General features: G+C 36.3%; 2 protein-coding genes across 3 annotated transcripts; one reads left to right on the forward strand and one right to left on the reverse strand.

Moving 5' to 3' along the window:
- The first annotated feature begins 2,381 nt into the window (after positions 1-2,381).
- LOC118648633 lies at positions 2,382-10,512 on the forward strand. The gene is made up of 5 exons (XM_036294973.1): positions 2,382-4,420; positions 5,742-5,978; positions 6,173-7,035; positions 7,289-7,571; positions 8,075-10,512. Exons 1-5 carry the CDS (start codon positions 4,402-4,404, stop codon positions 8,263-8,265), a joined length of 1,593 nt encoding a protein of 530 aa, XP_036150866.1. The 5' UTR covers positions 2,382-4,401; the 3' UTR covers positions 8,266-10,512.
- Positions 10,513-12,297: 1,785 nt separating this feature from the next.
- LOC118644054 (solute carrier family 41 member 1-like) lies at positions 12,298-24,378 on the reverse strand. Of its 2 annotated transcripts, XM_036294974.1 has the most exons (9): positions 23,272-24,378; positions 20,515-20,628; positions 19,514-19,771; positions 17,670-17,920; positions 16,501-16,825; positions 15,355-15,649; positions 14,914-15,119; positions 14,696-14,844; positions 12,298-14,616 (listed from the first exon to the last, which is right to left on the reverse strand). In XM_036294974.1, the coding sequence occupies exons 3-9, from the start codon at positions 19,767-19,769 to the stop codon at positions 14,440-14,442; spliced, it is 1,659 nt and encodes a 552-aa protein (XP_036150867.1). In that variant the 5' UTR covers positions 19,770-19,771; positions 20,515-20,628; positions 23,272-24,378; the 3' UTR covers positions 12,298-14,439. The 2 variants fall into 2 exon arrangements, with proteins under 2 accessions (XP_036150867.1, XP_036150868.1); XM_036294975.1 differs by lacking the exons at positions 19,514-19,771; positions 20,515-20,628; positions 23,272-24,378 and adding an exon at positions 18,186-19,498 and having other exon boundaries at positions 14,440-14,616.
- Positions 24,379-27,546: the final 3,168 nt, after the last annotated feature.

Below are 27,546 nucleotides of genomic sequence, written 5' to 3' on the forward strand. Positions count from 1 at the left end.
ACGTGTACCAGAAGAATGCTCGGGGTACCCGCGAACGTACAATCGCCGGCTCGTTGCTTTATGCAAGCCGAACTGAAACCGCAATCGGACAATAACACTTGGTTTTAACCGCGGCCAAGTCGATCGCCTTTTTTGCGCTGCGCTATCGATTTCATTGCGAGACGGCGTTTAATCGACACGTCTGATTTAATCGCCGTTATATAACGACGTTGTCGTTGTCTAAGTTCACGGTGAGGTGTGAGGTAAGCAAAATGATAATACTCCGATGTTAAACGTCGAGTTTCCGGGACAAGTGAAGTGGAAAGCCGGGAATTAAAGACAGTTCGCAGAGGTGCTCATGAGCGCTTATATAACAGTTTTCATATATAAATATCCTAGAATTTTGGTTTACTATTTCTAATTTGTTTCTTTCTTCTTGTAAAAATCTAGAGAGGTGAAAGTACTTCATTACATTGTTTCTAGAACAATCGCGTTTAAGAATTTTTCTGTAACTCTTAAATCAAATAAATGGTATTTAAACACTTTATTAATTTTCACGTTGCTTTACGAATATTTTTATAGCGTTACTTTCGTAAAACGTACAATAGTTTTCGTCGGACGGAAAAATATGCGTTAATTTAAAAAAATATGGCGGGGGCGAGCTGTCCTCGTCTCAGAATCGCGAGACCGACAGGCTTTCGTCTTCGTCGTTTCAATGGCAGCGCAAATTCCCATCGAGGGCGGCCACTTACTTCGAACGCGTCATAGAGAGGCCAGGGCCCGTCGGGCCCCCATCTCCCCCTCACGTCCCTCCCGCGACACAATGAGCAATAGAAGAAACATTCTCCGGGCTTGACCTCACGCACGGCGTGTCACTTAAGTCACGCATACGTACGAAACGCGCGCTCGCCAGCGCAGCGTGTGCACGTGCTGCCTGCGCATATATGCGTGCTCACGTACTTGCGTGCGTGCCTCTTTAAAGTGCGTTTATCGCCGCTCGCCGACAGTCCCGGCCACGTTTATTTATTTATGTACAAGCACCGTATGTAAGACGATAAATGGAGCGCCGTCCGTGCGCGATAATCTTCCGCACTGAGATTGATAATGCCCGTGAATGATCCTCAGACGAGCGAAATGATACTTGAGGGGAACTGAGCTTTGATTTAAAAGAGAAAGGGAGAGAGAGTGGGAGAGAGAGAGAGAGAGAAAGAGAGAGTGTGAGAGAGGATACAAGAAAGTACCATTTATTATAAAATGTAAATGTTGCTTATCTAAAAACATAAAAACTTTTATTACATTCTCATAACTCCTTTTGACATTTAGATTTTTGGGTGTAATTAAACGCGAGAATAAAAAAAAATACACACAAGTCCGTAATTAATTTTATTATCTTATCTCTTCCGTCAGCTATTTTTACATGAAGATATTTCAAGCTTTAAAGAGGAGAGCGAGGAAGAAGTATGTGTGTTGGCGAATGTGTTGGCGTAAGAGAGTGGCGAGATTGGCTGGAGAAAATTTAGTCATTCTTAACCGTAAGTGGCTTTTGATACCAATTATTACCGTTCGTCGAAAGTCGTTGCGCCTCTCGGAGCCTCCGTGTGTGCGATTTCTTTCATCCGAATTCGTGCACGAAGACACACGCTCACGGTGTTGCGAAGAATAATGCGTCCCGCCCTGACCATGATGCATACGAGTGCAACGGCGTGTAGGGTGTGCACGCAGCCGTGATGTACATTAATAGGCACCTACGTGCGTGTGCGTGCGTGTTTATGTATGTGTACGTTGTTCGTCTAAGTTATGAGTGGACGACACACGTGCTCCTAAGTCCCTGAGCGAAAGAGACCGCTCGTATTCTAACGCACACCGAAGAGCTCCCACAATCAGTACACAATCTGTCTGCAGTTTGTATACGGTGGCCTGACAACAAAAGAACCATCGTCTTCCTTTCAAATATTCGATGAGAGAGAAAAAGAGACCGAGGGAGAAAGAGAGAGAGAGAGAGAGAGAGATGTTGAGATTTATAAAAATATTTTTAAAACATGTCAACCTGCACGACATAATAATAATGACACAATTTTATAAACTAATGTAAAATGGTAATAAAAAATTAATTTTAAATTATTGTAAATTTTTAATATAAAATTGTTTAAATTTAAATTTGTTCAAAATTAAATGAGAATAATATCTTGTAAATTATTTAAAGTTTTAAGCATAGTGATTCTCAGATATTTAATTACTCGTAACTGCAAAATTTTTGTGCTTCGGTGTTTATATTTATATTTAGGAATAATATAAGTATAACAAATTATTATATTATTTTAATAAAATCAAATTAAACCGCGCAATAAATAAAATAAAAATAAGATAAAATAAAATAGAATAAAATTAATAAAATATTAAATGAAAATTGTTCAGTTTAAATCAGCCGGAGGCTAGTACTTTCGTTTGGCGTCACCAGGTATGTACAGGTATCAAGAGAGCTGTGCACGTGTGGTGTGCACGCCGGTACACGCACACGCATATGACGCCTAACATACGACAACGTGAACGTGAAGCCCGAGAGGGCCTTTCAGTCCATGCCGAGACCGCGCGCAGTGTAGACCCCGCGATTTCCGAAACGGAGACTCTGTCATCGCGATCGAGGAAACGGAGTCGCGCGCGCGCGACCGTGAGGATCCGTCTCGCGCCGCCGAATGCGAAGGCTCGAAGGACGATCGATGACCCTGGACATCGATCTCGCGCTCGACTGATCGGCTATTTTTCCGCCTAGAGATTCGAGACGAGATGCTGTCATGCGAGATGCGGCGTCCTTTACTTCTACGTCGAACCGCCGCGCTTGAAATTGCAAATGATGATACAGCTAAACAAGTACAAGTTCTCTGTGAGAAGGGAAGTCACTGAGATTTTATTTAAAAAGTGTCCAGGAAAGAGTGATGCCTCGTGAAAAATCTCGTGCCGAATGCTGGAAAATAATTATATATCCGTAAGAGTGCTATCTAAATCTCTACTCTGAGATTAATTTCTAAATTTGGGAGAATATTAAATGAAAATTTATTTATTAAAACATTGGACTCTCCAAATGTTTTCTACAAGGGAAAATTATTTCGACGGAACTCACAGGATTTGCTCCTGTAAAGGAAGCGACAGGAGAGATTTAAATTTCCGACGACATTATCTGCGACGATGAGATTCGATTCCCCACAGTCTGTGTGATCGATACTGATTTGCATCGCGCTCTGCGGGTGCCGGTAAATGTTAATTACGCTCCCCGCAAGAAACCTTTATTAACGGAACTGTCTCGTTCCGGGATGAAACCGCCTTATCGATCCTGCATTAGATTAGATTCCGGAGACAAAGAAGTTGGAACAATCAGCGTGACAGTGATGGTGTGAATCAAATGAACGTAATTAAGACACGCGAAGAGAAACTTGCAAGGATATGCCAAAGGAAATGCAAGACTTTTAATAATATTCGTTATATCCATTCTTTCTGGAATAAAAAAAATTATAAACGGAATATTCTTTTTTTTTTGTAAATTTTCTAAGCGATGTCAAGAACGTTACCTTCAACGCTACGTGAGTTCTTGAAACGTGTCACGGTTAAGCAAAGTTCAAGTGGCACCTCAGGTCAAACTATGCTCACTTTGTGTAAAGTATTCCAGGAATATTCGTAGCTGGAGTAAGACTCCGCTTCGAGAGGTACATATATCAACTGCCTCGTGGAAGCTTCTTCCTGATTGGAGGAATTTCGTCACTCTAACATCCAGTGTCATAAAACACCTTGGAGGCGATATAAAAGTTTGGTAGTGGCGTCGGAGCCGATGTCATAATCTTTCATCATGCGTGGCGAGCTGACGCTAACGAAGTAGCCAATTAGGCGTCCTACCGGTGCATGGGTTTTATATATATATATATACACATACGTAAATATCTACATAAGGTGTCCGAAAGAGAGGGTATCGACAAGCGCAACGTCCGGTGCGGCCTCGTAAAATCGGGCGCATCCGGAGATACGAAAAGTGAAAGTGTGCGTTTTGCACAAGATGACGGTAACCCCGTCCCCAGGATAACGGCGAACGGCAGCTGGCGTCAGTGTATCGCGGCGACGAGCACCGGTCGCACCGCAAGCGTGTCATCGCAAGTTGGATTTTAATAGCCGCGTTAATTCTCGAATCCCCACTGCACTCCGCTGGAAGGAGTTTTCGCCATTGTCTTTAATAATTCATGACACCGTGACGGTGCGCTAGCGCGCGCGCGTGAGCACACGCGCGCGCACGGGATGCGCGTTATGCTCCGGTTTTCTTCAAGGCCGAGGGTACGTCGAGGGTGCGGAAGAAGGAAGTGGGGTCCGTCCCCGCGGAACTGATGTTGCTTCGCGCTCGGTCTCGTCGTCTTCCGGCCACGTGGACGCTACGGGGAGGACATGGAAACTATATTGAATTGTAATTACAGAATTGGATTACACGGTGGCTTGCTACCGAGAGGTGTAATTGAGTCGATGGAATGTGCGCGACGGGAATGAGGAATTGACGTTTGGAGAAGCTGTAATTGGCGTGACGAGGGTACAGCGCGTGACAGAGATGCTTTTAAGTCGCTTTCTTCCTCGACAGTTCCATGAAGATTTTATGCGTTCATGAGTTGACATGATAGGCATTTAAGTTTTCTCGTGTAGAGCGGTAGAAAATAAACAGAAGCGGCTAATTTCTTTTTTTAAAGCGAAAAAATTTGTAATAGCTAATTTCTTATGCTTATTATGTATTCACAATTTTTTGATTAGTGTAGGATTGATAATATTTAAGATAATAATGAAACAAGTAATGAAAAAAATAATTTTTATGATGAGTATTATTATTTCTTATTTATAATAAAAAAAAATAAAGAAAAAAGGGGAAACATTTTTTTACTTTTTATCCGTTTTAAAAAAGAATTCGCCCATTCTTTATGAGGGTGATTAATCATGTTAAAATTAAATATTATATGAAACTAATAAATTGACAAAAATTTTTGCGTTTTGCGACTATGTTACCACAATAAAAAATCGAACTTTTACGGAATGTGATGGGAAGAAAAAATTTCTCGGCTATGAGCATGATTATTATACGAAAAAAAGAAGGGAAAGGAAGGGACAACACACACACTTTCGCTCTTCACAGTCGTCGGGCCTGAACAAAAAAGAAATTCTTCTCGTTCTCTATAAGCATGATTATCCGTCGTGCTGGAGTATATCAAAGACGAAAATGGCAGAAAAAAATCTTGCATTTTGCAATTACAACGCTGCAATAAAAAAATTAAATTTTTATTAAATACGACGATCGAAAAACAGAAGCGTTATCACTTTGCCAAGTCGATGTTGTTTTATTTCGGAGCAGCTGTAGTACCATGATTTGAATATCTACGATCTGTACTTTTCGTATCCGTGCACGAGTCATCGCACGCTTAGCGTTGTTTTGCTTTCGATAATGTTCTATCGTTATACCGTTACACTCATCCACGCCGTGACGCGCCTTTTCGTCAGGGTTCGGGACTCGTTATCTGTGCGTAAATAGAAAGATGTCGTGCCACCTCGCGCAGGGAAGAGATAAGTGTTTCCGGTCGTTAAGGCCTGACGGCCGGGAAGCGGAACGTTATGTTTTTCTTCCTCCTTCTTTTCCATTTTTTTTTTTTTTAGAAATGATACCCCCGGCGTCTTCGGTCGAGCGAGGACCACGGCGCTGATTCCGAGCAACGCATTCCGAGTTTTATTTTTTTCGTCTCTTTTTCCAGACCTGAATCTGTGGAACAAGAGTATCAGTCAGCGCTGGCGGAAGCTGCGGCGAAGATGCTCCGTGCAGGAGTCGTCGGAACCGCAGGAGGCGCTGATACAGGGTGGCGGGAATCGCGGTGTTATACACGCGGTGAGATCGACGCCAGCCAGCAGAGAAGCCTCGCCGGCCGCGAAGAGTCTTCAGGATGGTAGCTCGCCGAAGAAACTGCTGCAAACTAGTTCCCTAAGGCTGCCAGGTGAGTTTAAATTAATTAGAAACAAAATCATTAAAGAGAAAGAAAAGGTCATTAATTATTTTATAATAATTAAAAAATTAAAGTTAGTAGTTAAAAATTGAACATTAAAAGAATAAATATATTTTTTGCTTCTAGCATATAAAGGCCAATTAATTATATTTTGAATATATACTTCATAGTGAAATATTTTGCAGGCACGACGAAGGGGATCGCCGATATCCAGCACGTGCTCCGCAATAAGTTTAGCAAGATAAACGCCGGCATCAGGAAGCGAAAAGCGCTCAGTGTGACGGAGGTGTTTCCGCAGCAGAAGGACAATGCCTCGAATTTCTACGTGCCGAGTCCCCTCACCTCGTCTTCCAGCCAGACCTTCGAGGACAATCGTTATGATTCCAGCGAGCCTACGTCCTTACCACCGTATCCTTTCCACGATAACTTGGAGACCTTGGCGGAGAGCAGTGTCCCGAGCTCACCTCATTGCAACGGCAATAGCTTTGCCTACTCCCAGGACGGCTACGAGCAGAAAGACCTTTACGAGAACGTTATGTTCTCGAGGTCTTCGCCGTCGTCCTGCTGTCCAAGGACTCGGCCCGTTCTCCAGCGCAGCAATTCGGAGAACCGCGAGACCAGCGTGCACGATCACTCTTATGAGAACATGCGCTTTCAACGAGCCGGCGCACAGCGAGACGATCTGGCCTCGGGAAGCCCGTACGCGGGTCGACACTTGGCCAGGAGCAATTCCGAGACCAGGGAGCACTCGTATGAAAACGTGCACTTCCTGAATGCGAAGATCAGGAACCAGTCGGAGCCGTCGTTCGAGGAGATACACATACCCAGAGTGACGCCCAGAAAAAGGTCTACCGATTTTAAGGTCGGCGGACAAGTGAATAATTATTCAGGTGAGGCTACGTTGAGCTCCGGTAGTGGTAACAAGGAAGAAGCGCCGGTCAGTCTGGGTACGGAGAGAAGTTCTGGCAAGAGAAACCCGAGGAGGCTCAACAGTAGAAGCGTCGCGAATATTCCTAGCTCTTCGGGTGCGAACTTAAAGACTTGGCAAGTAAGTAAATTCCCCCCAAAAGTTTCTGTTGAATCTTCAATAGCGCTTCGTTAGCATCAAATTTAATAAGTTTTTAGATGAAGATTTGATAAAAAAATTATAAATAACGACGTACAACTAAAATAGTTAACGAAAGAATTCAAAAGACATTCAGACGCGGTTTGAAATAAAATGTTTCTTAAGTTTCTTAAGTTCTTTAACATACGTTTGCAAATACTTATGCGATTTGAGTATAATGCAATGTTTCTTTTAGGGTACTCAAGACGCCGACGAAGGTCTGAACACGGACTCGGAGCTCGAGGACATTGACGAAGCTGCCGAGGGAGAGGAGTCGCGTTTTTGTACCTTGCCAAGACCTAGTAAGAGCGGCGCATCCTTTACGATACTGACCGCCAGATTTCTCAAGGGTCCCGGGCACAAGGGACTTGGCTTCAGTATCGTCGGCGGTACCGACAGTCCTCGCGGAAATATGGGTATCTATGTGAAAACCGTATTTCCTAATGGCCAAGCCGCTGACTTAGGCACTGTCAAGGAAGGTAAAGACTATACCCGATTCATATCTGGCAAGTTAATTCTATAAATCTTCGGATCTCTAAATCTTCTAAATGTTTTTTCAAATTTTTCGGAAATTTTAGATTTAAGAGATAAAAATCTTTCTTCTATATGACATTCTTTTTTCGCTTTTTTTTCTCTGGATCTTTTCTTCTTTTTTGTGAATAATATTTGAAATAATTATTAATTAAAAAATAAAATAATTGTTAATTTTTATCAAAGTTGATTATTATTAAGTTATAAATACATTTTTGTTTGCGAAAACAAACTCTAAAAAGTAATTTACAGTATATAGCGATTTTTAATTTGCAAGTGAAAAATACAAATATATTTAAAAATTTCTTATTGTGTTAAGGTTCCTATAATAATTTTTACAAATTACTTTATGATAAATTTTTTATTGTATATATATTTATAATAAGTATTTGATATTATATTAGCATATTTCTAATCAACATACGTAGCTCACGAAATTTCATATTTACAGGGGACGAAATTTTATCAATAAATTCGAAACCTCTTCATGGTATGACCCACGCCGAGGCGATTGCCGAATTTAAATCCGTCAAAGCTGGAGACGTCGTCCTACACGTGGGACGTCGCGTGAACAGGAAAAAGAAAGAAACCTTGACTTTGGCACCGGTTAATCCCTCCGTCCCGAGGCAACCTGTCACGTGAATTCGAGAACATAGCAACGATTTTTTTATTTGCTGAAGTTTCACGAATTCAGTCTTTTACTCTTGAGAACATTCATAAACATAGCAATATCGATAATTATTGCTGGCAATAATACGTGAAAGGTCAAGGCAAACTGTGAGTTATCTCTATTTTCTTAAGCTTCGAATCGTGAAACAAAATTGCGTCATACATATATCTTTAGATTTTAATATTGCATCTCGCTTTTGTGTTTTATTTCACTAAAAGCAAGATAAGATTGCATATAAATATAAAATTTAGTACAGGACGATTTAGAGCGTCGATCAATTCTTTTAACAGGTATTTAAAATAATTTATTAGTTACTATACCTTTTTAAACACGGAAATTTGTTTTCAGCGGTTTTTTTACATCTTCCAATATTTTTCTATTTTTGTTGTTTCAGATCAAGTCAAAAGTTGCAACTAAATCTGATTATTTTTCTATACAGTTTGGTCGTATATTTATTAAAAGAAATGCAGTTTAAAATATGCAAATTTGTCTCATGACTTCAGAATAAAATTTATAAAGATCAATGATAAAGTGTGAATATATTTTAAACTGCAATAAGTTTTGATAAAATTGTAAGGAGTTTATTCATTCATGTATATACATATCCGAAATAAGAATCTTGAATCAGAACATCTTATTTTTTTAATATATACGAGACAGAGTCTGGAAAAATAAAGTCTCACTCTTACATAACAAACATAATCAAACGGTGAGGCGAACACTGTCGAATCAAAACATGTTTTAATTGTACCGATCTACTCGGTACCCTATATTAAGGATTAATGTTTATCACTAAATTTATAATCATCTTATCTAGAAACATCGACATAATGAAGAATTATTGAAGCTTTCAATCGCATTTTCTCACGTTTACTTATACATCACGATAGGAAATAGTTGAATTAAATACACTGAGAGAAATTTGGCTATTTACGAAACAGAATGCAACGCAACGAAGTCCTCCAGTTAGTAATTAGCAGACGATTTATTTTTGTAAAACGAATAAAAATGTTCCGCGATTTTTTGTACAGTCAATGACTAGCAAAGCGACATTTATTAATGTGTGTATGCCAAATCAACGAAATAAACGTAATCGAACGTACGTATCAATTGCACGATGGAAACTATCTATAACGGCCTGTTATGTATAACGAAATTATAATGATTTGATTTTGTCTTTGGAGACAACTCTTATTAGATGAAAAATATGTAAGTTTATTAAAATATTATACAATTTTTACCAAAACGTTTTGATTATATTTAATAAAAAAAATCAGTAATATAACAATTCAATTAGGTTAAACGGTTGTAAACTATCTACATATATAATATTTAATAAATATATTTTTTATCTAATAAGAATCTTTGTTGCTCGATTTAGTCTTTTATATTTATCTATTGTTTAACAAATTCGAGCCGAGCATACAATTTGATCTTCTTTTGTTATATTAATTATTTTTAGTATTATAATAACAAAAATACCAACATAATATAATTACATTAATAATAATGTTACAATAATTTAGTATATATGAATTTATTGATACTTAAGGAAGCTTTGTCTTTTGTCATTTTTATTCTGAAATCTTCTTTACGCAGGCCGGTGCAATTAGATAGACGACAGGAAATCCAAAGCCAAAACTTTATCGCAGCGTTAAGGAAGAAATTACTTTTTAACTGTAGACTAACGAAGATCGCCCAAAGATAAAGCCCAAAAAATATTTTTACTACAAAGACGAAACTTGAGAAAGCGCATATCTATATATTATTATACGTGTATATATATATAATATATATACACAAACACACACAAACACACAAACACACACACACACACACACACACACACACACACACACACACACACACACACACACACGTATATATATACATTTTTTTGATCGAGCGAGAAACGCGCTTTATGTAAAGAAAAAGTAACATTATTAGTATCTAGTCGATTTGTAATATTTTTGTTCTTCAAAGCCCATTTTGTAGTCACAAAACGAAAGAAAAATAAGAAAAAAATTTTATAAATAAGTACAGATATATACACAGTGATAAATACATCAAAATCATACGTGTATATTTCTTATATCGATTTTTCCAGGTGTAACGAATCGTATAATCGATTGATAGATTAATAATTAGGATTTAGGATCGCCGCGCTAATTCGATAAAAGTAGTGTACGCTCCCGCACAATAAAACATTTTTAATTAAATTTTATAGAGTAATAATTTCAGAAATATTTCTTCCGTTTATTAAATCTTATAATAAATAACAATAAATAATGTAAGAATATAATAATACTTGCTTCTTGAAAAGCAAATCATATTTTTGTTATAATTAAGTTTTACATAAAGATTAGTTTTAAAAATATTGCAGAAAATAATTTTTACAATGCTCTGTGTATTGTAAAAATTCGATATTTTCTGCAATTGTCAGCCTATTGCAGAAAATAATTTTTACAATGCTCTGTGTATTGTAAAAATTCGGTATTTTCTGCAATTGTCAGCCTATTGCAGAAAATAATTTTTACAATGCTCTGTGTATTGTAAAAATTCGATATTTTCTGCAATTGTCAGCCTATTGCATTAATTATTTTTTACAACACTCTGTGTATTGTAAAAATTCGATATTTTCTGCAATTGTCAGCCTATTGCAGAAAATAATTTTTACAATGCTCTGTGTATTGTAAAAATTCAATATTTTCTGCAATTGTCAGCCTATTGCATTAATTATTTTTTACAACACTCTGTGTATTGTAAAAATTCGATATTTTCTGCAATTGTCAGCCTATTGCAGAAAATAATTTTTACAATGCTCTGTGTATTGTAAAAATTCGATATTTTCTGCAATTGTCAGCCTATTGCAGAAAATAATTTTTACAATGCTCTGTGTATTGTAAAAATTCGATATTTTCTGCAATTGTCAGCCTATTGCAGAAAATAATTTTTACAATGCTCTGTGTATTGTAAAAATTCGGTATTTTCTGCAATTGTCAGCCTATTGCAGAAAATAATTTTTACAATGCTCTGTGTATTGTAAAAATTCGATATTTTCTGCAATTGTCAGCCTATTGCAGAAAATAATTTTTACAATGCTCTGTGTATTGTAAAAATTCGATATTTTCTGCAATTGTCAGCCTATTGCAGAAAATAATTTTTACAATGCTCTGTGTATTGTAAAAATTCGGTATTTTCTGCAATTGTCAGCCTATTGCAGAAAATAATTTTTACAATGCTCTGTGTATTGTAAAAATTCGATATTTTCTGCAATTGTCAGCCTATTGCAGAAAATAATTTTTACAATGCTCTGTGTATTGTAAAAATTCGATATTTTCTGCAATTGTCAGCCTATTGCAGAAAATAATTTTTACAATGCTCTGTGTATTGTAAAAATTCGGTATTTTCTGCAATTGTCAGCCTATTGCAGAAAATAATTTTTACAATGCTCTGTGTATTGTAAAAATTCGGTATTTTCTGCAATTGTCAGCCTATTGCAGAAAATAATTTTTACAATGCTCTGTGTATTGTAAAAATTCGATATTTTCTGAAATTGTCAGCCTATTGCAGAAAATAATTTTTACAATGCTCTGTGTATTGTAAAAATTCGGTATTTTCTGCAATTGTCAGCCTATTGCATTAATTATTTTTTACAACACTCTGTGTATTGTAAAAATTCGATATTTTCTGCAATTGTCAGCCTATTGCAGAAAATAATTTTTACAATGCTCTGTGTATTGTAAAAATTCGATATTTTCTGCAATTGTCAGCCTATTGCAGAAAATAATTTTTACAATGCTCTGTGTATTGTAAAAATTCGATATTTTCTGCAATTGTCAGCCTATTGCAGAAAATAATTTTTACAATGCTCTGTGTATTGTAAAAATTCGATATTTTCCGCAATCGTCAGCCTATTGCAAAGATTGCGGGAAATAATAACATTTTACAATACTCTGAGAGTTGTAAAAAATAACGTATAATCTTCAAATTTTCATTAAATATTTATTTTTTTTCACAGGATACCACTTGGGACGAGATAATATGAGATATAAACTTTTGCAAGTTCTTCTATCTAAATTCCATCTTTCAAACATGACGTTACTGCATTATCTACATTCTTCTAGAAATATATGAACGTTATGTTTTCTCTATCGGTTAAACGGTCAGGTCAGGGTCGGTTGGTTAACAGTATTTAGAAATATAAGTATCGCATGCCAACTTTGATATAACTCACTTAAATAATTTTGAATAAAATTTCTATTAGACTAAATCTTTTAGACTAATATTAATTATTATAAAAGTTAATATTTACAATTAAACGTTGCAATAATTGAAATTTGGAAAGGCGTTAAGTACACGAGTAAAATATGTACATAAAAATATATTTAAATATCTTAATTAGAATACATTTGTATTTCAAAATTCATTCCTAAAAATCTTCACAAATCGTTTAAACAATTTTTCGTAAACGATTTCAATTTTCGTATGTTAGTTTTAACACATTGAACTTCGGCTGCACTGTTCTAGTTCTCTTTTGCTCGTAACAAATTTGCTAACGCTATATTAAAACTGTATAATAATAAATGAACCGTTATTAGATTTTTGATAAATTTCGAAGTATTGAAAATTATGCATAATTTTGATAAAATTTTTTAAACGGTATTTGAAGTATTTCGGAGTACCTGCATTGTATGCGTATGCGATGTTCAACGTGCTGAGAATGGACGCTCGAAATGTGAGTTTCTTACAACTTCAAAGACAAATAATCAACGCAGATTAATTACTCGGCTATTGTCTGAGTATTACGTAAGGCGTGGCTCGCAGACCGCGCGTTGCGTAATTAAATAATTGCGTAATATTATATGCGTGTAAGACTACGGCAAGGAGAGGCAATCAACGCTTGCTTTAATAATATGTGGCTGAAATATTGTAGCTTTAATTGAGCCGCAATTGCGCCGCAATTGTACGTTTGTGCAATTAAATTGTGCCCCATTTGCCGTGGCAGAATAAATGTTTCGTAGTGTCTTGTGACTTCTGAGGTAAAGAATACAGGAATTCCAAGCACTCGGTTCGCTCACTTTGCTTGTGAATTTGATTCTTCACGGCCACAGTTTTATATTTTAATTTACGATCGCTACTATTTAAAGTTAAAACACGTCGCTATCGCTTCAAGTTAAAATACGTCGCGATAATAATGAACTCGCAACGGGTATTCTTCGTCAAGACGATGCAATTATTATACAAATCTTCTAAAATAAAAGCCGTCTCCTGCGAGCGGCTAAAAGACTGATGGTGCTTTAACGAATTGAAACATTCTTTAGTTGTTTTTCAGAAACTTTTTGAACATACATATTTTTTGCTATTAAATTGACTAGGCTGTTATTTATTTGTGAGAAGTTCGTGACACATTTTATGGGAAAAAACATGAGATATGTGCCAGAATTGCCATTCATCATGCTGCTTCGTAAGCATTATACTTGTAGTTCACAGCCGCTTACGTACGTTTGCAGAAATAGATTATTGACAACTGTGTTGTGGAATTATTGTTTTTTAAAAATATTTTAATTCTATTGAGTCGCCACTGTTTCTACTTAATATTTGGCTAACTTGACTAAACCAATAAGATAATTAATGACATAGTGGGAAAGATTTATTAATATACCTATTTAAAATGCTGTCAATTTATTTAATTTAATGAGAACTAAGACTTTTTGTCACCAGTAATAAAGAATTAAAAAATGCTAATTTAACTTTTATGTTTTAATCAAAATTAATGATTGATTAGGAACAGTGACGACCTATGGAATAGTTAAAAATGTATCATATTGAGTATAGTTTGATACTACGAGTTTAACGGTGAACAAATGTATATATTTGTGGTCTGAGTATTTTCTTCATTATACCTCGCCTCTTAACATTATTTCATCGTCATTTCCCACTCGGTTTCGCGAGCCACTTCGAATTATATAACGCCACAAAGCGAGGCATTCGAATTGTTTTGACAGGCGCAAAGCACCCAATTCTCTTGTCCCGTAATGAGAAAATTAGGGATTGTTAAAGGTTCCTTACGCCACGTGTACGTGTATGTGTGTGTTGGTATATGGGTGCAATGACATTAGTTCTACCTCAGATTTATCTTTCACTTAGGCGCAGTATGGATAGTTTATAGCGTATATAAAGAAGAACGCTAACGCTATTAGCAGCGATCCACTCAGATCACCCAATGCTGTCAAGTAGGGGATCGCCGAGTTGTCAGGATCGATTTTGTACCTCCACATCGCATGAATAATTATATGCGCAATGTACAATAGAATCATCACCTAAAGAAAAAAAATATTCTTGTTACAGCTTTGCTTCCACATAGTTTAAAAATCGAAACAAAGTAATTGCGTGACTTACTTGTACTATAGAAACAACTATATAAGAGATTACGAAGTACGCATTTAGTGAGCATTTCTCCGGATTTAAAGCATCAGCGATAAAGACAAAGACCAGTTGACCGGGAATCACTAAAGCGATCAGCAACCTTGCGGTACTGGCATATGGTGCTGTATGTAAAAAAAGTTTTAGATATATCGAACGTATTCTAGCATAAAAAATTTTAATATGACACATACATCCAACACAGAGCGCGGTCCACGGAGCTACCCAAATTTTGCCATGCGGCGGCAGAATTCCTATGATAGAAGACTGGTGCAACATGGTTGACATTCGAGACGCTTGCACCGATACTAAATTGCCGCCGATTCCGTTAATGACCGGTTGAAAAGCTTCGGATCCTTTATATTCGTCAATTATTCTCTCGAGAACTAATCCGCCTCCGCTAAAGACAGATAGTAATAGTAATGAATAAAATAAAAATACACTTGAGCAAAATAATAATCAGATTATAATTCATTAGTGATATATCGTGAATTAAAAAATAAAATTGAAAATTAACAATAAATTGATAATGCAATCACACGTAGGAAAGATTGATTTAAATATTTACAGCTAAACAATTTGGTTATTAGAATAAAATCTCTCGGAAAGCCTAAATAAAATATTTTGTGACTAACCCACTGATTAGAAGAGCAGATAGGATGGGAATCCAACCGGACTTCAATACTTTTTTTGTATATTTATTCTTTAGCACGATTGCAATCCAAATCGGCAAAAGCACCAAGAACACTCCGAGAACGACGTACAATATCCAACCTTCTGTATTCATTCTATTGTAGAATTCCGTTGCGATGGTGGAAAGAATGCTGATGGACACGACATCGCCGATAGATGCGGCCAGAGGAGTCGCCACGTTGTCCGGATTCATTTTGTATCGATGAGATAACATGATCACAGCGATCATGACAAAGTCTGCGGGGAAGAGATAATTTTGCTTGTGATTTAAAATTTTGCTTATCAAAATAAGTTTTATAACGTTTTAAATATTTAAATTAAGAAGAATTTCAAAAAGAACATAAGCATGCTACATCTAATTAAATATTAAATTTAATAATAGGAGTTCAAAAAATTTAGGGACAACAAGATTACAATAAAATAAAAAAGCTATCTCTAATTTAAAAATTAGTTTGCAATATTATAATATTAACCATATTATAAACATATAAAAAAAGAGAAAGAGGTCGAAAAGAGAATCTACATGAATTATTCTTGCAATTAGTTAATGTTATATTTGTTATAATAATACATTATTTAACAATTACGTAATTAAATAATTTAACTCTCTGCATGCTAATAAAATATTTATTTCCTATATTAGAAATGGAAATTAACGATACATTATTGTAATTGGTTCATTTCAAGCTTTATGAGAATATTATGAACAGAAAATGAAATGTGAAATATTGATAACAGATAACATAAAATTAAGAATTTAGAACGCGATAACAGATAAATACGTATAAATTTTCGATAGAGAATGAAAAAATTTTTGCAACAGTAAAAAATGGTACTAAAAAAGAAATACAGATCTTTCTATAAAAATCGTGTCTATCAAGCATATCTTTATCATGTATGAGCAGTTATCACAGATAATATCTATTAATATAATGCGTGATTGAGCCTTAACAGCAGCCGTTATTAACGCTAATTGTTGATAAACGACGAATGGATGGTTACTTCGAAAGGGAGTGTCTGATATGTAAAAGCTTAGAATGTAAAAAGCGTACAATATTTAATGAGCATGCGGCGAAAAAATAACTTACCCAAGATAAAGCAAGAGCTGGTCGCTGTGCACATGCACGAGACTGCTAACAGCAACGCGTGCTGCCACTTAAAGTCATTCCCGTTGAGCTGGCCTACCCCCATGCCGAACAACGACAGACAGACGGCCGCGACGATTGCCTGGATCTGTACCAGGGCGATGTTCCCGACGATCATCTTGATGATCTCCCGTCGACTGGTCATGTTGCCTAAATTCGCTTGTGTCGACAATCGCGACGCCAAACACATATCAAGATTACCCTTCAGACCCTGCAGCGCCGTGGTCAGGATCAGTAGTTGAGGAACCTCTATGAAAGCGGGCATGTACTAAAATCGGATATGTTAAAATATTAGAATACATATAAACCGATTTTAAACGAAATTTATTTTTTTGATTGCCATGCAAATCGAAGAATAGATTAAAGACTGCTAGGCAGACTGATTGGAAAGCGGGACTACATTGCGATAAGATGATAGAAGCGGGACTTACTTTTTTTTACAATAAGTACATACATAATTTAAAAAATTTTTCTTCTTGGCTTGCAAAGTTTAAAATAATTTACTACTTGGTTCTTTACAAAAGAAGCTTCTCGATTTCTGCAATATAAAGTGACAAAAACAATGTTTTTAAATTGAATTGAAAGGAAGAGAATTAGAATTGCAAAAGCTTGAGACACACTGCATATAATTAACGCGTTCTTATCACAGTGATGTATTATTGACGAGTTAATTCGTTACTTCCGCTCGTTTTAAAAACGTTTCAAGATATATATAAACCCGCGATAAGATTTAATTAAGACTTTGTTCTTACTTAATCAAGTGATTGAGGATAAATTATTTAACGCAATGTGCTTTTATCTAAAATCTACATGATCGGTATTAAAAATATGAACGGCACTCGAGATTGTGTTTATGCAATCGGGTCGCGGTGTAGGTTTAAGAGATCGATATCGTATCCTATATCATACAATCGATAAAATGCACCTAGTAAATATTGAGCATCAATTTCGACATTGTCTTTGATAGTAGTAAATTATTTCTCCATCTTCGAACGAGAATAAATATTTCCGCAGAAAAATAACGTAAGTAAAAGAAGGAGATAGGAACGGACGATCGACACTCGAGTCTGTTTTCTACGATATGGCATTTTCTTCGGGGAAAGAGTCATTACCTTCGCGGTGGTGAGAACACGACCTGCGCCGATGGTCCCCAGACCAGCGATAAAGAACGGTATCGACACCTGCGCGATTGTGTGGAACCATTTCTCGTTTCTGATATCCTTGTGGTTTCCCTTCGGGTTCTGACCTTCCCCATCGGGATCCGACGAAATCGTGACCACGGAGCTGGAGAGCGATCCTTTATCATTTCCGCCGGGCAGGTTTTTCCCGTCCATCTTGTCACCGCCGGGTGTCTTCAAGCCGACTGTCGACGTATCGGTACATATTAAAAAAATCCACAATCGGAGAATATTCAAGCGGTGGTCGCAATCAGCGTTCTAAATAATCGGACGACGCTAGAATTGAGACACGAATGTACGAATCGATATGCTTGACAGTTACCGGTTTCTATAAGATTTGGAAGTCGATCGTATGATCTTTTCCTGAAAGTGAAAACGCTAGAAATAAACATTTTACTGACGGCCGTGCAACTTTCCGAATTGCAATCAAATTGCACAATTATGACTCACTCGATCGATTTTACATGAGCTATATGTGAGAAGGTTCGACTGTTCACTGACGGCTGTTGGTCTCTTGGTGGCTGTCAACATCTCCGCGCACCGTCATCCTCGTGTAAATAAACTCGTGCTCCGCAAAGGCACGTAAACGACGCGAGGCGATTACTGAACTGAATGCCTTCTCTGCGCTCTCGCATTATAAACCGGCGTTAATTCATGGTACTCTGAATTCCGACGATGGGACTGTCAGCGGGCAAAAATCATCGGTGAGTTATTCCGCGTCGTAATCGTTATAATCGTCACATTGTCTGTGCCGATCTTTTCCCCACCGTATCCGCGAGCGATTTGTCACACTGCCACGACAATTAGTTTGTTCGTTTCCTGTAGGTACAAAGTACGCGTGAATTTCACGATGCGAAGCGATATGAACGACATGACGGGCGACAATACATCATCAATTACACTATCAGAACTTGCCAGAATTTAAACGGACCAAGTAAATTTCGTTATATCAAGGGGCAAGGTAACGTTATAGCATGAGTATATTATATTGGGAAAGTACATTTTCCCGTGTTCCATTATTTATTAATTGTGCGAAAGTATTTGTTGTGTCAAACAACAATTTTATGCGTCATGTAATTTTTACTGACGTGACATCGCATTTAATTTGCATGAAATGCAACTATTATTTTCATTCGAAGGCCGTAATCCAATTTGGTGACTAATTATTATTTTATTGCTTATACAACTTTTACGTAACAGCAAGTAGATAAGAACGGAAATAGCAGTAGCAACAAGGTTTTAAAAAGTGATAAATAAATTTCAAGTTATAAGTACAGAAAAACAGCGTTGTGACGAAAATTTGTTTAACTTACATTACTTGAATAATATTTTTTCGCCGAATTTTTACGGTGAATTTTTACTTTTATTTTTGCCTATTATGCTGATTGTGCTACTGGGGTATCAAGGAAAATAGAATTTCAAGCTTCGCATGAGAAATCGAAACTTGGCTTTAATTCCATTTAAATAAATTCAAATTTCAATGCCACATAGATACACGGATGTAGATTTTATCTTCACTTGCGGCGCGATCGAAACCAATCGATACCGTTATTGACGTAAAAATTTATAAGGGGCAATAAATTATGTCGATATCGAAGCCAAATGCTTTTGCTATGCAAATTTTTCAACAGCTTCAATCTTCCTTCATCGCGTTAATCATCGCGCAAGACTTGGGATTAGCATTTAATCGCATAAAACATAGTCGCACGGAAGAATAAGATAGTGTGCGAACACGCTCGTTTTCGCCATGCTGCCATTAATCTCGCGACTTTTCTTACCGGCGACTTTCTGCACGAAGCCAGACTCCGGATTGATGTCCACTCTCAGTTTCTTGTCATCAGTTTTCTTCATGCTGTCGAATTTCAACGAATAATTGTCATTGCCATTCATTGCACGGGGTATAGTAAAAGCTTGATCCCTGACTCTTCCAACGTCGTTTGTCAGACGCGAAACGTTGTCATTGCTGTCCGTCGGCGTCAGACCGATGTTGTTCACCAACGGTGGCTCAATCTCCGAGTCCGGAAAAGCGACCATATCTGTGATAAGCCAATGGCTCAATTAGGCAGAAGTCTCGATCCTATCGAAAGCTTTACGAGATCCTATGTTTAAAACACTGTTATATGGAATATGGAACGAGCTAAAGTGAATCATTATGATTTGGTAGTTTATAATGCAATTTAAAAGATTTAAATTATATTATTTGCAAGCTCATCAAAATTCTTTATTTAACAAAATTATAATAAAATTGTTTAAAAAATTATGAAAAAATTACGTAAAAAAGAGAAAATATCATATTTTATTATGTAAAGAACTTAAAAATATTTTTCATAAATTCTGAATTTGATAAATCTTTATGTGAAAAGAGTAATGTGATTTTGTAATCTTTCCTCAAAACTGTATTATACATGTAATATTCTTGTTTTTTTAATCGCAGGTGTTTATTCTCAGCGCTTCGATAAGTATGTAAGATTATTGCCTGACGGAGTAACGTGGAAATTTTTTGTATAGAAATGTTACATTTAAAGTCTAAAGGAGATACATATAAAGGAGCTCGATGAAGGAAAGTATTACAACACGCCAAGCATCATGGTAATCCAATTTTTAATTTGTGTTTTAAATTTAAAAAAATTTAATTAAATTTGTGTTAATTTTTAAGTTGTAAAAAATTTTTAAGTTGTAATTTTTTATTTGATTTGAAACATGATTTAAGTTCTGTTCAAGCAGAGAATAAGAGAAGGATGCACAAAACAAATGAATAAAATTTAACATATGCACATACCGAATCCGCTGTAGGCCTATGGCGTTGCAAGAGCCCGTTTGGCAGACCTTAGGATCAACCTGCGACAATCTCACGTCGGATCTGCCTGTTTCCGCAATCTTCGATCTACAGACACTGAAAATACGCAATGATACGTTACAGATCATCCGGGCTATCTGGAGAACTGTTTGCCGTTACTGTCAGGTAATCAAATGACTTTGTACGCGTTATCGGGGACTCGTGTACTAGCGATTTTAACACCGTTATCGCACGGTGGCTTATCGTTATTGAAGCCACCGTAATTACGTGTCTAGTCGAGACGATCGCGTTTATCAGAGAGAGGAGAAAAAAAAGGAAACAATTAACGACAGGGGGGTATAAAAGTGCGAGGACTGGAGAAACAAGAGGAAGTCAGGAATCCGAGAATCACGATTACGCAAGCGCATCGTTCGCACGCTTTCTTCGGAAACGTGAACTAGATACCGCGAGATTTTCGAATCCGCTTGAATCCGATCCGCGTTTTTCGCGAAACCCGAGAACTCGCGCGCTCGTCGCAAAACTCTTGCGATTGCATGAGATCGATTTATAAACCCAAGCGTATAAACCTAATTGTTTGCCGATGTCGGACGCGTAATTGGTAACCATACTGGAACGTCTACCAGACAGAAGTAATCGATATCTAATTATGATTAACGGTCTAGCGTGTGTGCTTTCGTACAATGTGAGTTATGAATCGTCCGTAAAAATAGTCGCAAGTTTACCACTGGTGCACGTTCTACCTGAGTAAAAGTATACTAGATACTGCGACACTTGTGCACTTTTTTTAAATTCTAGTAAAAATCTTGTAAAAAATTTCAATATTTAACAAGAACAATTATTATTTGTCAATCGACGATCCAAGTTCCGTTGCCTATAATCTATCTTCGAATTTTAATTCAGAAGCACAGCAAACGTAATGTGTGCAGATGATTATTTTTAAAAGATACGTTAAAGATACTCAATAATTTTAATAAAATAACATTTCTTTTTCTAAATAAAAGAATTTTAAGAAAATTACATATGCACATTACGTATCAAATTTCTTCCGTGCTTTATTTTACATTTTATTTCTTTCACGTATTGTTTTAATAAAAAAAAAAAAGAAAGACTATTGGAGCAGAACTTTTAATGCAGCGCTCTACCCATCTAAACGGTTCGTTTCTTATCAGATCATATTTATCTATGACAAGCTAAAGTAGCTGAAGTTTTCCTTTAAGAAGTATCATTGATATTTCTTAATAGTTCATCTCTGGTAATTGATAGCAATAATCTTGAATGGCCAAGTCGTTGCTCCGACCGGCGCGGCGGGCTCCTCGATACTCCTGACGCTTCGTGTAACGCAATATGCAGAATCAGCGAGAGAGCGTCGCGACTTGATCACACGTTTGGGGTGATAGAGGCAACTGAAGCTCTCGCGTCGCGACTTGATCTGATCGCACGTGTCGCGAGAACTAAATTACGCGTGCGTGTGCGGAAAAGGGACGTGTGCCTTTTTTGCTGCATCTGCCTACAAAGGATTCTTTGCAATTTTTGATTCGCCAAAAGCGAAGATAGGTCCGATTTAGAGCTAGCAAAGTGAATCGCGCAAATAATCAATAACGGTTCGTCCAATTTCAGGAGAATCATCAGCCGAAGATTGACAGAGAAATATAATAGATAGGAAAAATAATAGAATAGTAATGAAAAACAATAATTATTAGGAGGCAATTAAATTTTTCTGCATTATTTTCCCGTGTAATACGTATCTTTCAGTCAACTTTGATTTAATAAACGAAATAAATAAACGATCATCACTTAATGTTGATAGATAGCTTATAACGCTAATTATGTTTACTAACTTTAATTTGATAACGTACAAAATAAGTAATTGATGATCACTAAATTGAGTTTGATAGATTGCTACCTTTAATATAATTTATTTCAACATGTATGTATGTGTTCTTATAACAATGACTTTTTATCTACCATATTTCTTTCGTAATCACCCATATGGATTAAATTGGACGCTAATATAATTGTAGGACAGTGACTTTTAAATTTTGCGTATAATCTTGCATTTTGATTCGAGATATAATTATCAATCATTCGACAAAAATTATCGTGCAAAAGAATACTTTTCAAGACATAGTACTGTATTATAATTTTATCCGATGTTCGTGAGAGAAAGCAAACAGTATTCGTAAACAGATAAGTAATATATAGATAATTTGCGCGCTGATTGATATCGTGCAAGATAATCATTTTTGAAGTCTGTAAGCAGTTTCTCCATTTTGTCACATTTTTTTTTAAGTCATTAATATTAATTATAAGTCAGACGCGCAGTTGAAAAAGATATGAATATTAATTACAAATTAGACTTTACCTATCTTTATTAGTAGCTCTTAAGAATGATAATTGTGTTTAATTTCTGTACCTGCTCGTGTCTCGAAAAAGTTTTTTTTTTAAGAATACGGCACAGTTTCTACAATTTCTTGTTCATTTTATATTTATTTCAAATTTAGTGAAATCTGCTATTTTCTTTTTGTGGAGATCAAATAATTAAATTTCTCAGTTATTGCAGTTGAAGAGTTAAATGTATTTACGCGGGGGTGCCAAGTTAATTTGCACCCTTCATAGTGGAAAAGTCTCTCGGTTGCATTTATCGATAATCAACCATCTATCTAACCGTTGGAACTTTCCAATTCAACAACAAAACTGATAAAATAAGTAAGATTAATCCAGATACTCCGTGTTACTTACGCAGAAAGCTCACATCGAATTTGCGCCAGCGTGTCGAAATTCACCGATGGACCCCTCGTTCTGGAGAATCTGTCGACGTTGAGGACAATACCAGCAGTCTGGACGACGGTCTCGGTAGCGAGTCGCGAGCGAATGTCCTGCGGGCCCAAAACTCTTCTTCGCGCGTTCTTCCGCGGAATTCGCGTAAAGTCGGTTGCGACAAATTCGTGCACTCTGTTAGGATTTCCAGCGTTGTTAAGTGTCTCGCGTCATTAGACAGGAAAGTATCGGTTCCCGCGCGCGATTTGATTTTCGGAGTCTATACGGAGGTGTCCGCGTGTCGCGCGCGGTTCAGCTTGACTGATAAAAGAAAGCCGCGGCTCGATTGTCAGTACTTCTGCTCGTCCTCGTCGGGCGCTCGTACGTCTACCTCGTCGTGACGACGTATGCACGTGCGCTATCTCGTCGGCGGCGGTAGGTGGGAGCTCGAAGGAAATTCTAACGCGGATCTCGCGTATGCTTAAAAATCGATTCGCAAGCGACTCGCGGAAATCCATCGGACTTCCCCATCTGATCTTTGATATGGATGATTTGATTCTGGACTTTTTTCAAAGGAGCAGAATGTCATTGGAGAATTACGGGATTTACGTTGGAATGCGAAAATGCATTTACGCAATTCAATGGAATTCAGTGATTACACTTTCTCTACTGGAAAGATAAATCTAATAAATGTATAATGTATCTTTGACGCTTTATTTGTTCATCATCTTATCGTGTGCTATGAAACTTTCATTATCGAGATAGCGTGACAGATAGCACACTTTTTACTTTACTTGTCGTCTAGCTATTTATGTTGTTCAAAACTTTATTAGACGGTAATTATTTCTTTAAGTGCTTTTAGAAGTTTGGACAGCGCCGGTCACCATTATGGCAATCAGTGTGCTAGGATTTTCTACTTTAGGAGACGTATTGTGCGTTGGTTAATGTTTGCACAGTAGAAAGCATTAAAAGGGTTATTTCTGAAGCAATCTATCAATCGAATCTTAGTTTACCCGCAAAACATCTTAAAGATTTTTCCTCTCAAAAAAATAATTTTAAGTAATTGAGTAGATTTTATAAAAATGATTAAAAATTAATATAAACGATATTAACTATTATATTATAGTACAATAAAAAAAAATATTCCGTTAGATCAATCAATTTAATTATTAATAATTTAAGACCCGTTAATAATTTTAAGTTGATCAATCACTATAAAATTCATGATTTAATGGAAGTTAATAATAAAGGAAAACCGGTCACCGTATATTATTAATAACTGAAGACTCATATATGAACAAAGTATTACAGACTAATGATACCGATGAATTATGACTATCTAGACGTATGTTTTTCTGCTTCATTGAATAATATAAAGTCAATCAATTGGATATAATATCAAGGCTTCAGTCACGTGTACACTATTATTCAGTCAATCACCTAATGCAAATCGCTCGTTAGTATTCCTTCCGTTAAAAATCTCATTTTTATAAAATACAGGCATATGTAAGTATATGTGAGAGATCTTTAAGTTTCGCAGGTATCTGACCTTTCAAAACACTCCTTGGCAAGAGCCTTGTTCCAGACCTTCGGTTTTTAAAGGATTTTCTTCAACGAAGATGGATAGAATAAACGTACCGTCAATGACTTGCGTGCTCGATATGCGCGAATCGCATGTGTTCAATTATCTTTGGCAGTCAATTGAATGCCGAGCACGTAGAACTTTTATTGTTCCGCGGCGTTAGTAATTATTATTTAAGTGTGACGTAAGCGACAGTGCGTCAAGCGGTTTGCGTCACAACGAATCGTTAATTAAGTTCTAGGGTATTACTACGAGGTGATCGTCAATTGCCGCGAAAAGTGAATCACGAATCGATTTGTGTACTGTTTGCATGCAACGTGATGTAATATATTTTTAAGAATGTAAAATAAGTATAATAGAAGTACTGACCTTTGCCTTGGCGAAACTTCACGATGATGCGCTTAGCAAGGATGATGTTACAAGTAGAGGTGCATCTGCTACGAGCGACGGATGAGAACTGAATCTGTTTTAAGCTTCAGTCCGAGCTTAATGTCTTGAGTAGAAGGGATTTTCTTTAAAATAATAAAACTGTAGGCGTGACGAATCGATGTATTTGTAGGAGGCCATTTCAAAAGAAAAAAATAATAGTCGGACAAGGATCAAGCATAGAAGAAATGTATTTAGTGAACATAGGATCTATTGGTTAAATTGGAAATTTTATTTGTCAGCAACTTTCTAAGTAAGACTGACATTAATGGATTTTTTTTAATTCCTGGAGGGATTAGAGGAAATTTTTGTTTCTTTGACGTGTACATGTTTCCTCGTATAATAAATTCTTAGTTTCTTAAAAAAAACTTTTCACTGTTGTCTTTCAAAACTTAGAAAGTAATATTTCTAATAATTTTGGGTATCCTGATACTTAATGAAACTAAGAAAATTTAAATTGTAATATGTATATAATTGTTAGACGTTTTGCTTGTAAGCACAGTGACCTTTTCTATTTTCTCGAATATTAAAATTTTTTCCTGAAAGATCTTCAGCGAGATAAAAATTTTGAATAAAAGGCACGTACAAGTTGCAAAAACGTGCTATAAATAATAATAATAAATCAATGAAAATTACTATTTTGAACGTTGCATGTAATAAGCATGTCACCTCGTACGTACGTTTACGTTAACTTTAAGTTCGCTCGTTAATCAAACGATATATACGCGTCCCATTCTTCCGCGTGTATGTCCCATGAATATTGTATTGTCTGCGATCGGCAAACTAGACACGCAAGCGCGGCTTTACGCAAGATTCACGGTTATTTCGTGACCGTCAAAAATGGGGAATCACCGCGTCTGAGTGTCGCAGGGTCACGATTGTAATTCGTTTCCACGCGTAATTACACACCGGCGATTACGCGCTTGTCGTCATCCGGTGGTAGCGACGGTCGTGTTGGCTCGCAAATGATCATTAATGACAATTACACCTGTCGAGTTTGGACTTGCAATTTTGATTGACAATCATGTAACTTGATCGGAACCAAGAAGGAACCATGTAAATATTTTTTGTGAAAGTAATTATCCGAAATTCTTGGTTAATCATAGGCATTTAAACACATCCTACTAATGAGTTGTAGTGTTATTAGAAATTAACATTTTATATCTCTATTTTAATTTCTCTCTTGCGTTAAAATTTAAGATAGAAAATATATCTCAAGGATATAAAATTTTATTATTCAAGGAAATATACGTCAGAAGAAAATAAGTCTTCTAAAAATTCTAGAGAAACCCGAGGAAAAATCTACCAAATAACGTTAATTTCTGTCATATATCTGAATAATGAATAATGATTAACGTTGGAATAAAATTTTCCGTTAATATAATAATAAAATTATTTTAAATTATATTAAATTATTATAAATTAGAGTTCTACAGAAAAACTCTGAGAAAAAAGTACTCCGTTTTCAAATTAAAAAATATGACAAGCTGTTTATGTGTTACAAACATTTGAAATTAATATGGATCGTAGGTTTGCTTGTGTAATAAGTAATAAACATTTGAGATAAAGTCTATATACATGTAATAAAAGAAAAATTTTTTCAATTAAAAAATAATTTTTATATCAATAATTGCTTAATTACATTTTTAGAGACATTATCGCATTCGTCGATGAACGTAACTTATAATGAGTCCAAAAATGTGGTCCCTTGTAATCGTCATCATCGTCACAAACGTTTCGGCTTATCTATAAAAGATTTCGGCTTATCTTTTTCATATTACATGCACGTGCATTCGTAATCATTCGCCATACGGAGTCGTTCGATTTGTGATGAATGTTAAGATTTCATTAACAACATTTATCATTATATTTAATATTTTATCAATATTACGGCATTTATCAGTATTTATATAAATTATTAAAATATACATTGATTATGATAAGGACAATGGTTGCTGCGTTTTTAAATGTGTAGATTGTTATCAATTCGTTGATATTCCTATCATGAGTTTTGTCAATCAACGACATTGTTAAACATCGCGGTAAAGAATTTTAGCTAAATATATTTTGCACGTCTTCACGCTGCGATAAATTATTGTTAAAGTAACGAGTTCACTAACCGGGATTGCAGCGCTATCGATCCCCCGCTGCATTGCAACGTGACTCCTATCCGATATTTGTCTGGAGAACGCATCCTCTCTCCGCACGCTTCATTTGCGACGCGCGCTTCCACGTCGCGGGGAATTTTT

Source organism: Monomorium pharaonis, unplaced genomic scaffold, assembly GCF_013373865.1.
Source record: "Monomorium pharaonis isolate MP-MQ-018 unplaced genomic scaffold, ASM1337386v2 scaffold_555, whole genome shotgun sequence".
Classification (NCBI taxonomy): domain Eukaryota; kingdom Metazoa; phylum Arthropoda; class Insecta; order Hymenoptera; family Formicidae; genus Monomorium; species Monomorium pharaonis.